The sequence below is a fragment of the Ranitomeya imitator genome, chromosome 6, assembly GCF_032444005.1.
Source record: "Ranitomeya imitator isolate aRanImi1 chromosome 6, aRanImi1.pri, whole genome shotgun sequence".
Classification (NCBI taxonomy): domain Eukaryota; kingdom Metazoa; phylum Chordata; class Amphibia; order Anura; family Dendrobatidae; genus Ranitomeya; species Ranitomeya imitator.
The window spans coordinates 29329035-29345591 of NC_091287.1; the positions used below are offsets into that span (position 1 = coordinate 29329035).

At 44.5% G+C, this 16557-nt stretch overlaps 1 protein-coding gene across 1 annotated transcript in view; it reads left to right on the forward strand.

The window, feature by feature from the left end:
• The window catches only part of LOC138641750 (serum paraoxonase/arylesterase 2-like), a 71309-nt gene that overhangs the window by 13744 nt on the left and 41008 nt on the right, over positions 1–16557 (forward strand). Inside the window, exons 4-8 of the mRNA XM_069729380.1 lie at positions 5044–5212; positions 6548–6674; positions 8447–8647; positions 9108–9189; positions 13148–13276. Coding sequence (XP_069585481.1) covers positions 5044–5212; positions 6548–6674; positions 8447–8647; positions 9108–9189; positions 13148–13276 — 708 coding nt within the window. The remainder of the gene's footprint in view (positions 1–5043; positions 5213–6547; positions 6675–8446; positions 8648–9107; positions 9190–13147; positions 13277–16557) is intronic.

A 16557-nucleotide genomic window follows, 5' to 3' on the forward strand; every position in this document is an offset into this window, starting at 1 on the left:
GTCAACAGTGTCAAAAGCTGCAGAAAGGTCGAGAAGAATGAGCAGAGAGTGGTCACCATTACGTTTTGCTGTCAGAAGGTCATTGGTCACTTTGATGAGTGCAGCTTCTGTCGAATGTAGGGGGCGGAAACCGGACTGTGAAGGGTCTAGGAGGGAGTGAGTGGAGAGGTAACGGGTAAGGCGGGAGTATATCAGGCGCTCCAAGAGTTTAGAGATGAAGGGGAGATTGGAGACCGGTCTGTAGTTGTTTGTGCAGGATGGGTCGAGGGTGGGTTTCTTTAGTAATGGAGTAATGATAGAGTGTTTGAAGGAGGAGGGGAAAATGCCAGAGGAGAGGGAGAGATTAAAGATTGTAGTTAGATGACTTGTGACAACTGGAGAGAGAGACTGGAGGAGATGTGAGGGAATGGGGTCGGTAGTGCATGTAGTCGGACGAGAAGAGGAGAGGAGCTTGGAGACTTCTTCTTCTGTGATGGGATCGAATGTGGAGAGTGAGCCAGGGGCAATGAGGGGAGGGATGGGAGTCACTGAACTTAGTTGTTGGGAGCGGATTTCCTGACGGATATTGTCTATTTTCTCTATAAAGTGGGAGGCCAGGTCACCAGCACAAATATCTGTGATAGGGGCTTGTGCTTTTGGCCTGAGGAGGGAGTGAAAGGTGTCAAAAAGTTTCTTGGGGTTGTTGGATAGTGAGGAGATCAGAGTGGTAAAGTAGGTCTGTTTAGCGAAGTGAAGGGCAAAGTTATAGGTCCTTAACATAAATTTGAAGTGTATGAAGTCTTCTGGTGTGCGTGTTTTCCTCCATAAGCGTTCAGCACACCTAGAGGATCGCTGGAGAAATCGGGTTTGCGATGTGAGCCAGGGCTGTTTTATTCTGTGTTTGGAGGTCCTGAGAGTGAGGGGAGCTACTTGGTCAAGGGTGCTTCTAAGAGTGTCATTGAAGTGATGTACCGCCAGATCAGGACAGGAAAAGGAAGAGATTGGGGACAATGATAAGCGTAGGGAGTCTGAAAGTGTAAGAGGGTTAATGGCTTGTAGATTTCTGACTGAATGGTGTGTAGGAGGGTGCTGGGGTGAGCGAGGATATGTGAGTGTGAAGGAGAGAATGTTGTGGTCAGAGAGGGGAAGCGGTGAGTTATCTATGTAGGAGATTGAGCAGAGCCGGGCAAAAACCAGGTCCAGGGTGTTACCGTCCTTGTGTGTCTCAGAGGTTGAGAGCTGTGAGAGGCCGAGAGAAGTGGTTAGTGACAGAAGCTGGGATGCAGATGTGGAAGTAGGGCTGTTAATGGGGATGTTGAAGTCTCCCAGGATAAGGGTTGGTAGTTCTGAGGACATGAAGTGCGGCAGCCAGGCAGAGAAATGGTCCAGGAAGCGGGTGGGTGAGCCTGGGGGCCGGTATATGACCGCTACTCTGAGGGAGAGGGGGCGAAAGAGCCTGATGGTGTGGACCTCAAAAGAAGGGAATGAGAGTGATGGAACTGAGGGGATGACCTGGAAAGTGCATTGTGGGGACAGGAGTATGCCAACTCCACCACCAGGTCTGTTTGTTGGTCTCGGGGAATGGGAGAATTGTAAGCCACCATGGGTAATGGCAGCAGGAGAGACAGTGTCAGAATCCTGAATCCAGGTTTCCGTGAGGGCCAGCAGATTCAGAGAGTTTTTCAGAAAGTAATTGTGTAGGAAAGGAAGCTTGTTACATACAGACCGTGGATTCCAAAGGGCACAATTAAAAGAAGGAGGGGATGAAGGAGTGCAATTAATATTAGTAAGATTAGTAAGGTTTCGATGTGAGGTAGGGTAGGGGTTGAGGTTGGTGGATGGTGGAACGGGGTTTGGGGAGATGTCTCCTGATATCAGCAGGAGTAGGAAGATAAAAAGCAAGTAGCTTTTGGGATTGTATGAAGTTTTTTTATGCAGTCTGTTTGGGTAAGATGGACTGAGGTTTTTCAGGAAGGTGAGAAGTGCATGGGAGCTGTACATGGGAGAGGGAAGGAGAGAGGAGCTGATGTATATGAGTCGTGATGGAGGGGGGATTGGGCGGTGAATGTGGATTGCAAGGGAGCATAGGATGATAGGAATAATGCACATGGATAGAAGGGAGAGCAGAGTGTGGGTTACCTGACTCCTGCCCTGAGTAACTGCCATGGAATAACTGCGGTGTCACGACGCTTATCTTCTGTGACGCTTTGCTTATGGGACGCTAGCGTGCACCCCCATTTGCGTGCACCCCTAAGGAAGGTTCTAAATTTATAGCCCAGAAGAGATGGATTGTGGGAACTGGTTGAGGATAATTTGGCAGCTGGCTAGCACACCAGGGGTTTTTTTTTTTTTTTTCTTTGAAAAGATGATCAAAGACACTCAGCCTGGTAAAATCTACTTTCACACCTTCCACCAGATAAGATCTACACTGATCCCAGTCATGGATAGTAAGTGGACAGTAAGTTTTAAGTGCAATGCAACAGATAAATTATACCAATGAATTAGCAAACACATTAAATTATGTTTCTAGATGGTAAAGCAGCAGATGACAGACAGCAAGCAGAGGAGGGAGTTAATACCATTAGAGTCTATTGCAGCAGATGGGACAGCTATCAGAGGTAGGAAGTTGCACCATTTGATTGCAAAACAGGAGACAGCAAGCAGAGGGAGTTAATACCATTAGAGTCTATTGCAGCAGATGAGATTCATTGTTCAGTGTTGGCTGGTCATCCTGGAATCTTTGGTACCAGAGATTTGGTGGCTAGATCCTTTTGGTGGCCTTCTTTGTCACGGGATGTGCGTTCTTTTGTGCAGTCCTGTGGGACTTGTGCTCGGGCTAAGCCCTACTGTTCTCGTGCCAGTGGGTTGCTTTTGCCTTTGCCGATCCCGAAGAGGCTCTGGACGCATATTTCCATGGATTTTATTTCTGATCTCCCTGTTTCTCAAAAGATGTCGGTCATTTGGGTGGTTTGTGATCGCTTCTCTAAGATGGTCCATTTGGTACCCTTATCTAAATTGCCTTCCTCCTCTGATTTGGTGCCTTTGTTTTTCCAGCATGTGGTTCGTTTGCATGGCATTCCAGAGAACATCGTCTCGGACACAGGTTCCCAGTTTGTTTCGAGGTTTTGGCGGTCCTTTTGCGCTAAGATGGGCATTGATTTGTCTTTTTCTTCGGCTTTCCATCCTCAGACTAATGGCCAAACCGAACGAACTAATCAGACTTTGGAGACATATCTGAGATGCTTTGTTTCTGCTGATCAGGATGATTGGGTGTCCTTCTTGCCTTTGGCTGAGTTCGCCCTTAATAATCGGGCCAGCTCGGCTACTTTGGTTTCCCCTTTTTTTTGTAATTCTGGTTTCCATCCTCGTTTCTCTTCAGGGCAGGTTGAGCCTTCGGACTGTCCTGGTGTGGATACTGTGGTGGACAGGTTGCAGCAGATTTGGACTCATGTGGTGGACAATTTGACATTGTCCCAGGAGAAGGCTCAACGTTTCGCTAACCGCCGGCGTTGTGTTGGTCCCCGACTTCGTGTTGGGGATTTGGTTTGGTTGTCATCTCGTCACGTTCCTATGAAGGTTTCCTCTCCTAAGTTTAAGCCTCGTTTCATTGGGCCATATAAGATTTCTGAAGTTCTTAATCCTGTGTCATTTCGTTTGGACCTTCCAGCTTCTTTTGCCATCCATAATGTGTTCCATAGGTCGTTGTTGCGGAGATACGTGGCGCCTATGGTTCCCTCCGTTGATCCTCCTGCCCCGGTGTTGGTCGAAGGGGAGTTGGAGTATGTGGTGGAGAAGATTTTGGATTCTCGTGTTTCGAGACGGAAACTCCAGTACCTGGTCAAGTGGAAGGGTTATGGTCAGGAAGATAATTCCTGGGTTTTTGCCTCTGATGTTCATGCTGCCGATCTTGTTCGTGCCTTTCATTTGGCTCATCCTGATCGGCCTGGGGGCTCTGGTGAGGGTTCGGTGACCCCTCCTCAAGGGGGGGGTACTGTTGTGAATTCTGTTGTCGAGCTGCCTCCTGTGGTCGTGAATGGTACTTCGGCGAGTTCTGTCTATGGGCTCCCTCTGGTGGCTATGAGTGAAGCTGCTGCTTCTGAGGTTCCTTACACAGGTGACGTGGTTTATCCTTTGGTTGGCTGCTCTATTTAACTCCTCTCAGATCGTTACTCCATGCCAGCTGTCAATGTTTTTTGCATTGCTTCAGTTCGCTCCTGGATCTCTCTGGTGACCTGCCTTCTCCTGCAGAAGCTAAGTTCCTGATAGTCTTTATTTGTTCACTGTTTTCTTGTCCTGCTGGTTATCATGATTTTGTCTTGCTAGCTGGAAGCTCTGGGATGCAGAGTGGCCCCTCCGCACCGTGAGTCGGTGCGGAGGTCCTTTTTGCACACTCTGCGTGGTCTTTTGTAGGTTTTTGTGCTGATCGCAAAGTTACCTTTCCTATCCTCTGTCTATTTAGTAAGTCTGGCCTCCCTTTGCTGAAACCTGTTTCATTTCTGCGTTTGTGACTTTCATCTTTTCTCACAGTCAATATATGTGGGGGGCTTCCTTTACCTTTGGGGAATTTCTCTGAGGCAAGGTAGGCTTTATTTTCTATCTCTAGGGCTAGCTAGTTCTTAGGCTGTGACGAGGCGCATAGGTCTGGTCAGGAGCGCTCCACGGCTATTTCTAGTGTGTGTGATAGGATTAGGGCTTGCGGTCAGCAGAGCTCCCACATCCCAGAGCTCGTCCTGTATGAGGTTTAACTATCAGGTCATTCCGGGTGCTCCTAACCACCAGGTCATAACAGCAGACACTATGGAAATGATGGAGCTGCTGTGTTCCGGCAGCATAGGAGAACTTCCACCATTAACAGCTGATCAGAGGGGGTGTTGGGTGTCGTACCGACCCCAATCACATATTGATGGCCTTTAGTTAGGGTTGGCCATGAATAAAAAAAAAGTAGTGGCCAAAACCCTTTAAGTTCAAATAAGGGTTGTCAAAATAGGACAACCCCTTTAAAGTCACCATATTGGAAGTGGGAGATGGCTGCTATATAAAAAAAAATTGCTGCACATTTTTTAGGGTCTGAAGTATCCTTTGATGAAGAGCTTTGCTCCCGATGAACCTGGACAAATCCTCCTCTTAGACCTGAAGGATCGTGGCCTCAGTCCAACACCTCTGCGCATCAGTGAAGGCTTCGACACAGATTCCTTTAACCCTCATGGGATGAGCCTGTACATTGATGAAAAGGGTAAGATGTCCAGGACTGATTCCTTCCTGACAGAATCCTCATGGGCGGGAATTTATCAGTACTACTGGATAATAACCAATCAGATTGCAGCTCTCATTTTTAAAGGGACTCATGCTACACATTTAATTTGCACAAGTTTTGCATAAACCTCTTTAGATATCACCTACTTAGGTGGGAGTCATCAACAATCTATAATATATGGGGACAGCCCCATGCATCCACAACTTTCTCAAAGTTTCCAGTACAGCTATTCTTATCATTGGGATATCTAAAACCAACCCCATCCCCACACACCCAGGAAACCTCCTAAAAGAATCCATTCACTTACATTCACTTATGGGCAGGATTTACTTAAATCCTACCTCTTTTTTGCTTGGAACAGCCCCAAATTTGCCAGAACTGTATCTGAAAAATTGGGACTGCTGGCGACTATAGTTACTTTGGTTGAAAAAAAGACTCCGGTCCACAAGTGATTTATAGAGGGGTAATAATATATTTGAGGAGAGGTGATAATATAATTATAGAGAGGCAATAATATGCTAGGATCACACGATTTTATTTTATTTTTTATACACCCTAAAATTTTGTTTGCTTTTGTGGCTGCTGCCTGACATTGAGTGCTGCTGCTCAACTTACTTGTAACCAGAATTACCAGTCCTTCTCCTGCTCTGTAGTCACTAATATAACACCCAGAATGAAATCTTAGTAATTAACTAAACTAATTAAAAGGGTTGTCTTGTTAAAAACAAAAAAAATGAAATTGTATATGCTTAAATGAAGCATGAAGGGGGCTGGCTCCTTGGCTTAGTTTAGTCCAACTAATCTGATATCTTAGTGCCTCCTCCTGATTTCCATCAGGTTTTGTAATGTAATCTTTTTTTTTGGAGTTAAATCATGGTGATTTGGCATGAAAAAATAAAAGTAACACATAAAGTAATAAGGCGGTACATTTAACACGTTGCACAGTCAATCACTTAATAGGGCCTCCCAAAGCAAGGATAGAAATAAATAAAATGCTAGTTGTACTGAATATTTTCTCTATAAAAGTATCATATACAGTATATCAATCTTCTTCGCCCGCAGATCAGACTGCACACATAATATGAACTGTTCCCTATAAATAATAATATTCTGCCTACCTCCAGCCACCACTAGAGGGAGCTCACACCAAAGGGATCTGAATAATGAGTTCACATCCCCCTGGTGGCCACATAGAGAATTGCAACCCTACAATTTGGACATCCCACAAAGCTATAGAGATACATCACCAGTATGAATTATTGTGCGCAGTCCACGGTGTTCAATCATGATTTCTCTCTGTCTTCCTTCTTCCAGATGGCACAGTTTATCTCTTCGTGGTGAATCATCCTCATTTAAACTCCGTTATTGAGATATTTAGATTCTTAAAGGAAGAAAATTCTCTTATCCATCTGAGAACAGTGAGACATAAACTTCTCAACAGGTACAGAACCAGCTGAAAAGACCGTTCAGTTCAGAAAAAATGTATATAATCGTTGCTGAGATCCGAAAAATCCAGATTTTGAAAAGTGGCATATGAAGCGCCAACATTTTTTTGTCCTGCCCCTTTATTTTTCCAAAGCGTTTGATACCGTGCCACACAAGAGGTTGGTACACAAAATGAGAATGCTTGGTCTGGGGGAAATTGTGTGTAAATGGGTTAGTAACTGGCTTAGTGATAGAAAGCAGAGGGTGGTTATAAATGGTATAGTCTCTAACTGGGTCGCTGTGACCAGTGGGGTACCGCAGGGGTCAGTATTGGGACCTGTTCTCTTCAACATATTCATTAATGATCTGGTAGAAGGTTTACACAGTAAAATATCGATATTTGCAGATGATACAAAACTATGTAAAGCAGTTAATACAAGAGAAGATAGTATTCTGCTACAGATGGATCTGGATAAGTTGGAAACTTGGGCTGAAAGGTGGCAGATGAGGTTTAACAATGATAAATGTAAGGTTATACACATGGGAAGAAGGAATCAATATCACCATTACACACTGAACGGGAAACCACTGGGTAAATCTGACAGGGAGAAGGACTTGGGGATCCTAGTTAATGATAAACTTACCTGGAGCAGCCAGTGCCAGGCAGCAGCTGCCAAGGCAAACAGGATCATGGGGTGCATTAAAAGAGGTCTGGATACACATGATGAGAGCATTATACTGCCTCTGTACAAATCCCTAGTTAGACCGCACATGGAGTACTGTGTCCAGTTTTGGGCACCGGTACTCAGGAAGGATATAATGGAACTAGAGAGAGTACAAAGGAGGGCAACAAAATTAATAAAGGGGATGGGAGAACTACAATACCCAGATAGATTAGCGAAATTAGGATTATTTAGTCTAGAAAAAAGACGACTGAGGGGCGATCTAATAACCATGTATAAGTATATAAGGGGACAATACAAATATCTCGCTGAGGATCTGTTTATACCAAGGAAGGTGACGGGCACAAGGGGGCATTCTCTGCGTCTGGAGGAGAGAAGGTTTTTCCACCAACATAGAAGAGGATTCTTTACTGTTAGGGCAGTGAGAATCTGGAATTGCTTGCCTGAGGAGGTGGTGATGGCGAACTCAGTCCAGGGGTTCAAGAGAGGCCTGGATGTCTTCCTGGAGCAGAACAATATTGTATCATACAATTAGGTTCTGTAGAAGGACGTAGATCTGGGGATTTATTATGATGGAATATAGGCTGAACTGGATGGACAAATGTCTTTTTTCGGCCTAACTATGTTACTATGTTACTATGTTTTTATTCCATTCACACCCCGAACCTTCAACATTGGATCACAAGCAGTGCGTGAGATCTCCTTACACACACCCAAAATGTATACAGACCCCAAATCAGACCCCTTAAATTAACACAAAACTCCTGAACAAATAAAGACCCGTTAAATGAATCCAGACCCCTAAATAAATACAGACCAGAAATCAATTCCTGGTATTTTATGGAAAAGTGAGCTGACTTGACATCTGCACTTCAATAATATGGCTGTTATGAGATATCCAGGATTAACACAATTTTTTTTTTCTTTTCCTAGACAGCGCTACTTCTGTACACAGGCCGTGTCTGGTATTGCGGCTCTTCTTCTTTCAAGTCAGTGTAATACAACAAGCAATACCAGACATGGCCTTTCAATGAGAGTGGTGCTGTTTCTGGAAAAGCATCCTGGCCATCCCCTGTAACGGTTTTCTACTTTTTTCTTTCTTTAGTGTTAATGATGTTGTTGCCGTTGGCCCCGAGAGCTTCTACGCCACCACTGATTACTACTTTGACAGCATGTCAATGAAAACTGTGGAACTAGCAATGGGATTGCGATGGACGGGCGTCGTGTATTACAGCCCCGGGGACGTCAGGAAAGTGGTCACAGGATTCTATAGCGGCAATGGAATCGCCATGTCTAATGACAAAAAGTAAGTGGTCTCATTGCCGACCAATCCATGGGGGGTCATCTGAGACAAAGCACACGGGCTACGAGGATGATACTCGCCACATTCCCAGGGTGGAATACGCCGCAGTCTAGTTTCCTATCCCACTGACCTACATTGAGATTCAATCAAATTACAAGTTTCCCACCAATAGGGGGCAGTGTTCTGCGACCCCCTATATTCTTCACTGTTACAGGAGCCGCACCCAAAAAGTAAACTAAAGTTACTTTCCAAATACCGTATGTCATTTGGTGGTTTACACGGCAAAAGGGTCACGTCTAACTGGTCTGTTGGCAACAGCTATGAGGCGTAGTAGGATTTTTTTTATTTATTATTTCATAATTCAGCTTTTTATTTGTTTAAAGTATTGGGAGTGAAAGGGTTAATTCAAAGCAGTTCAGTAAATTTCGTATTGTCTTACTGTGACCTTTGTGTCTTGTTCTAGGTTTATCTATGCTGCCGATATCATAGGTCACACCATCAGTGTCTACAAGAAAAATGAAGATTGGTCCCTCACCCCAGTAAAGGTAAAACTATAAATCTGTCTGTCATATATAGAGATGTACTATCTATCTACAGTATCTATCTATCAATCAATCTATCTATCTATCTATCTATCTATCTATCTATCTATCTATCATCATTTTCCCCTCCTCCTTCAAACACTCTATCATTACTCCATTACTAAAGAAACCCACCCTCGACCCATCCTGCACAAACAACTACAGACCGGTCTCCAATCTCCCCTTCATCTCTAAACTCTTGGAGCGCCTGATATACTCCTGCCTTACCCATTACCTCTCCACTCACTCCCTCCTAGACCCTTCACAGTCCGGTTTCCGCCCCCTGCACTCATCAAAGTGACCAACAACCTTTTGACAGCAAAACGTAACGGTGACCACTCTCTGCTCATTCTTCTCGACCTTTCTGCAGCTTTCGACACTGTTGACCACCCTCTCCTACTCTCTAGGCTCCAGTCACTAGGCATTAAGGACACTGCTCTCTCCTGGTTCTCCTCCTATCTTTCTGACCGCTCCTTCAGTGTTCTGTTCTCTGGCTCCACTTCATCTCCTCTTCCTCTCACTGTCGGGGTCCCTCAGGGCTCAGTCCTTGGCCCCCTTCTCTTCTCCCTCTACATGGCCCCAACTGGACAGATCATCAGCAGATTTGGCTTTCAGTACCATCTTTATGCCGACGACACACAACTATACACGTCAACCCCTGACCTTACCCTCGCTGTACTACAGAACGCCAGTGACTGTCTGTCCGCAGTCTCCAACATCATGTCCGCTCTCTATCTGAAACTCAACCTCTCCAAAACTGAACTTCTTCTGCCCCCGCCATCTACTAACCTCCCTAAATCTGACATTTCCCTCTCCGTGGGTGGCACCATAATAACACCCCGGCAGCAGGCGCGCTGTCTGGGTGTTATGTTTGACTCCGATCTCTCCTTCACCTCCCATATATAATCTCTTGCCCGCTCTTGCCGCTTACACCTAAAGAACATCTCTAGAATCTGCCCTTTTCTCACCATAGAAACAAGAGAAACCCTCACTGTCGCCCTGATCCACTCCCGCCTGGACTACTGTAACGCTCTATTAATTGGCCTCCCCCTCACTCGACTTTCCCCTCTCCAGTTCATCCTTAATGCAGCAGCCAGGGTCGTCCATCTGGCTAATCATTACTCAGACGCGTCCGCTCTTCACCAGTCGTTACACTGGCTACCCATTCATTACAGAATACCATTCAAAGTACTTGTTCTCACCCACAAAGCTCTCCACAGTGCGGCACCCCCTTACATCTCCTCCCTCATTTCTGTCTATCAGCCTAACAGACCACTGCGCTCTGCAAATGACTTTCGACTAACCTCTGCACTAATCCGTACCTTCCACTCCCGTCTACAAGACTTCTCCCGTGCTGCGCCAATCCTCTGGAATGCTCTACCCCAAGATATTAGGACCATCCATAATTTGCATAGTTTTAGGCGCTCGCTCAAAACACATTTGTTCAGAGCGGCCTATCACATTCAGTAATCAAAGTTATGTTATGTTTGTGTGTGTGTAGCCCATTCACTATCTCCATTTATTCCCCACCCCCTGAAGATGGCTGGACCATGATTGTAAATACATCATTGTAAATACACACCTGTACTTTGTATCTCCCCCACCTCATTGTAGATTGTAAGCTCTCACGAGCAGGGTCGTCTTATTTTGCTTTAATTATTGTATTGTTAACGTTGTTACTTATGTCTGTTATGTTTGAAACTGTTAAACTGTAAAGCGCTGCGGAATATGTTGGCGCTATATAAATAAAGATTATTATCTATCTATCTATCTATCTATCTATCTATCTATCTATCTATCTATCTATCTATCTATCTATCTATCTGTCCAGCTATCTATTATCTATCATCTATCTGTTATCTATCAGTCTATCTATATATCCATTATCTATTATCTATCTGTTATCTGTCTATTATCAATCTATTTATTATCTATCTATCATCTATCTAAAAAAATAAAAAAATCTATCATCTATTTATTATCTAGCCGTCTATTATCTATCTATCTATCTATCTATCTATCTATCTATCTATCTTCTCTATCTATTATCAAACTATTTATCATCTTTCTATTTTCTATCCAATATGTATCTATCATTATCTATCTATCTATTATCTATCTATCTATCATCTATCTATTATCTATCCAATATCTATATTTTATCTATCTATCTATTATCTTTCTATCTATTATCTATCTGTCTGTCTATTCTATTATCCATCTATTGACAGCGCAGCGGCTTATTCTCCGCTCTGCTCTGTCTACAGAGTGTTACTGATGATTTCATGCTGATTGACAGCTGGTTCCCTGCTGCCTAACTGTGGGGAGCTGGCTGTCAGTCAACATGATGCATGCTGCAGTCCTGCCTCATCAACAGAGCAGCCTGGAAGAAGAAGAGCTGCTCAGTTGAAGTGGAGCAGCCAAATCGCCGGCAGGAGCATGCAATGACCACTCTGTGCAGGCACTTGCCTGTTAGTGCTACGCTCACAGTAAAAAAAAAAAAAAATAAATAGTGCTGAACGACTGCTTTAATTTGGGTGAGGAACAGCCAAACTCTGCTACAAAGGTGAGGTTTTGGGAGGCAGTTTCATGTCACAGGTCATACACTCTAGAAATGCTGAGCACATAAACAAGACACAAGGTAGTTATACTGCATCAGCCAGGTCTCTCCAAGGCAAAGATTTCAAAGTAGACTGGGGGTTCAAGCTCTTTTGAAGAAGCACAAGAAATGACAAAGTTGACGACTGTAGACAAAGTGGTTAGCCAAGGAAACTTATTGCAGTAAATGAAAGACACATCATGATTACTTTCCTTTTAAATCGGAAGATGTCCAGCAGTGCCATCAACTTAGAACTGGTAGCAACCAGTGAGACCATCCATCAATTGTTCGGAGAAGTCTGGTCAGAAGTAGTCTGCACGGAATAACTGTGCTAAAAAAACAGACCTTCTACATGGAAACACAGCCAAGTGATTAAACTGTACACAAAAAAATAGGAATTGGGGTGCAGACATATGGCAGCAAGTTCTGTGGGCTGATGAATTAAAATGAGGGTCTGCAGGACGTAGTAAATAAAGTTGGTGATTTTGTCCAGATAAATGGTGTCTTCAATGCTGAGAAAAACAGCCATCTTGTAATACCATCAGGGGGGCATCGGATTGGCTCCAAATGTATTCTCCATCAGGACAATGAACCCAAAGATGGCACCGTTTTGCTGTTCCTCACCCAGATTACACCTCCCACACAGTTGTTTCAGTTTCAGTTAATAACTGTGTACCAACCTACACATGGAAATATTAATCATTGTCATTTGCTTGGTAGAATTGGTTACTCATACTCCCGACTATAATCCTACAAAAGAATTGGTGAAGGAGAAGGGCGGTCACCAAATATATCTGATGGGGCTTAGACCTCATTCAGACGTCAATCCTTTTCACGTGTGAGAAAAACTGACCGCGTTTCCTCAGTGATTTCAGTCGGAGTTTCATCGGAGTTTTATCGGCGTTTGGTCCAAATTTCTCTTTCTTGCCCGTAAAGAAAAAGGTTTTTGCACCTTCTCCTATCTCATACTCCATTTTTTTTTTCACGGACCCATAACTCATGCATTTCTGATTTTGATCTGACACATCACCGCCATTTTGCGCGGTCCGCAACAAATCACGGATATGTGAAGAGCCTCAAGAACCATTGTAGGTGCTTGAAAACCACAGATGGCGCTCGTACACAAAAAATGGACACTGAATGAGGTCTTAGATTTCACTTTTGTTCATCTCTTTGCATTTTGTTAATTGATAAAAATTTTATTTCTATAATTTTATTTCCACAATTGTCTAATACTTTTGCTCTGTATTCTATGTCTGCTCATATCTATCCATCTTTCTTCACATTTTTTATGTATTTTCTCTCTTTATTTTTGCATACAAGGAGGTAGATCTGGATATCCTGGTGGATAACCTGTCCGTGGATCCCGCCACTGGGGATATATGGATAGGAGCTCATCCAAACGTATTCAAGCTCTTCATGTACAACCCAGAAGATCTCCCCGGCTCGGAGGTGAGGGATGACAGACACGGGTCATTCACTGGTGGTCACCGGAGGGGAAGTCAGGCAGTTGCTAAGCAACATAGATGTCCACAGCCTATAAATATGACAAGGAAAGGGCAGCACATTCATTGCTGGCGGAAAGATTTTTCAGGAGGCGGGAAACAAAGGCCCCACCTGTAGTTTAGATAATTACCCCACTGATAAATTGCACTAAAGTAGCCCCCAAGATAATGGTCACACATATATTATAAGCACAGCATGAAGGCAGTACAAGTACCCCCTAAACACGGTCTTTGTTGCCCATGGCAACCACAGTTCAGCATTTGGAGCGCCCCCAGATGCAGGGCCGCGGGGTACTCGGTCCGGGGTTGTCACGGTTCCTAGACCCGGTCCGTAACCCTGCTAAGGGGCGTCCAATAAAAGGTGATAGTGCGTGGTGCAGAACGCGAGGAATGACAAAGACACGGTTGCAGTCTCTTTACCTTTTTACTGAAGGCTTCGGGATCCGCAATCCAGAGCACTGCTAACAGGGCTGGCTGAGACCAGCCGGTCCGAAGGCACATCCAGAGTTCCCTTTGCAGGTGGAAATCAGTGTCTACCCACTAGCGCCTGTGTGTTGTAGTCCTTCCCTGCTGAGCACCACGGGATAGTCCTCACAACTGTCGTATCCGTTCTTTCTCTTCTCTCCGTCCCCCAGTATGATATGGCTAGGACGCACCCGTATGACAGGTAGGCCTGGAGTTATTCTGGGACCCTAGAGACGCCCCTCTCCTACGGTTGCCTCCTTTGTCTGTTCAGGTGATTTATGTTGGACAGCTGACCTATAATTAACTGTCCTGCCGCTGTCTGAAGTAATGCTTGAAGTCTATTACTTCCTCGGTGCTCCGGCCACCGGCTACGCGCCTCAGTAGAATGTTGCCGATCTCGGGGCACGACTCCTACTGGTTCTATCTCCTTTGGGCTACGATCTCGCTTCTCACCTCTCCACAATATACTTCGCTTCGTGTCCTTTCTAAAGATGCCGCCGCAAGGTAGTGCAGGCGCGGCTCCGTTACAATCGGTCCTTTCTGCTAGGCCCCTGTCAGGAACCCACCTCTGACAGGTCCTCCCTGGAGCTCTCCCAGGCTGCGTTCTGTCCTAACTTCGTATCCGACCCCTAGTTTTACCAGTGTGAGGAGTGGCCTAATACATAGTGCCTTTTGCTCGCCCTGGTGGCCGGAGTGTGAAGTGTAATGTGTGACTGTGATACCTGGTCAGGTGAACTCTTTTAGTGCAATCAGACGCAACATCACTCCCCTTAGTGGCAGAGCGACATTACTGCAACGACCAGGACTCTGGGGCGCTGCACTTTCATTTTTCCAAAGCTTCAGAAATAAATGCCGCACAGTGATTGGTTGCTATGAACAACAAAGATAGACAATTTTGATAAATCTTCCTCGGAGTCTTCCCTATGGGGTTCACGTACCACAGTGTGAGTGCAAAGTGATAGCAAAGTACCTCCAAACCAGTAAATAGTATCTGAAAAGATATATGTGCCCCTATAACAGTATATAGTACCTGAAACATATATATGTGCTCCTATAACAGTATATAGTACCCTCAAAATATATATATGTGCCCCTATAACAGTATATAGTACCTGAAAATATATATGTGCCCCTATAACAGTATATAGTACCCTCAAAATATATGTGTGCCCCTATAACAGTATATAGTACCCTCAAAATATATATGTGCCCTTATAACAGTATATAGTACCCTCGAAATATATACAGTGGGGCAAAAAAGTATTTAGTCAGTCAGCAATAGTGCAAGTTCCACCACTTAAAAAGTTGAGAGGCGTCTGTAATTTACATCATAGGTAGACCTCAACTATGGGAGACAAACTGAGAAAAAAAAAATCCAGAAAATCACATTGTCTGTTTTTTTAACATTTTATTTGCATATTATGGTGGAAAATAAGTATTTGGTCAGAAACAAAATTTCATCTCAATACTTTGTAATATATCCTTTGTTGGCAATGACAGAGGTCAAACGTTTTCTGTAAGTCTTCACAAGGTTGCCACACACTGTTGTTGGTATGTTGGCCCATTCCTCCATGCAGATCTCCTCTAGAGCAGTGATGTTTTTGGCTTTTCGCTTGGCAACACGGACTTTCAACTCCCTCCAAAGGTTTTCTATAGGGTTGAGATCTGGAGACTGGCTAGGCCACTCCAGGACCTTGAAATGCTTCTTACGAAGCCACTCCTTCGTTGCCCTGGCGGTGTGCTTTGGATCATTGTCATGTTGGAAGACCCAGCCACGTTTCATCTTCAATGCCCTTGCTGATGGAAGGAGGTTTGCACTCAAAATCTCACGATACATGGCCCCATTCATTCTTTCATGTACCCGGATCAGTCGTCCTGGCCCCTTTGCAGAGAAACAGCCCCAAAGCATGATGTTTCCACCACCATGCTTTACAGTAGGTATGGTGTTTGATGGATGCAACTCAGTATTCTTTTTCCTCCAAACACGACAAGTTGTGTTTCTACCAAACAGTTCCAGTTTGGTTTCATCAGACCATAGGACATTCTCCCAAAACTCCTCTGGATCATCCAAATGCTCTCTAGAAAACTTCAGATGGGCCCGGACATGTACTGGCTTAAGCAGTGGGACACGTCTGGCACTGCAGGATCTGAGTCCATGGTGGCGTAGTGTGTTACTTATGGTAGGCCTTGTTACATTGGTCCCAGCTCTCTGCAGTTCATTCACTAGGTCCCCCCGCGTGGTTCTGGGATTTTTGCTCACCGTTCTTGTGATCATTCTGACCCCACGCGGTGGGATTTTGCGTGGAGCCCCAGATCGAGGGAGATTATCAGTGGTCTTGTATGTCTTCCATTTTCTAATTATTGCTCCCACTGTTGATTTCTTCACTCCAAGCTGGTTGGCTATTGCAGATTCAGTCTTCCCAGCCTGGTGCAGGGCTACAATTTTGTTTCTGGTGTCCTTTGACAGCTCTTTGGTCTTCACCATAATGGAGTTTGGAGTCAGACTGTTTGAGGGTGTGCACAGGTGTCTTTTTATACTGATAACAAGTTTAAACAGGCGCCATTACTACAGGTAATGAGTGGCGGAAAGAGGAGACTCTTAAAGAAGAAGTTACAGGTCTGTGAGAGCCAGAAATCTTGATTGTTTGTTTCTGACCAAATGCTTATTTTCCACCATAATATGCAAAAAAAAATGTTAAAAAAACAGACAATGTGATTTTCTGGATTTTTTTTTCTCAGTTTGTCTCCCATAGTTGAGGTCTA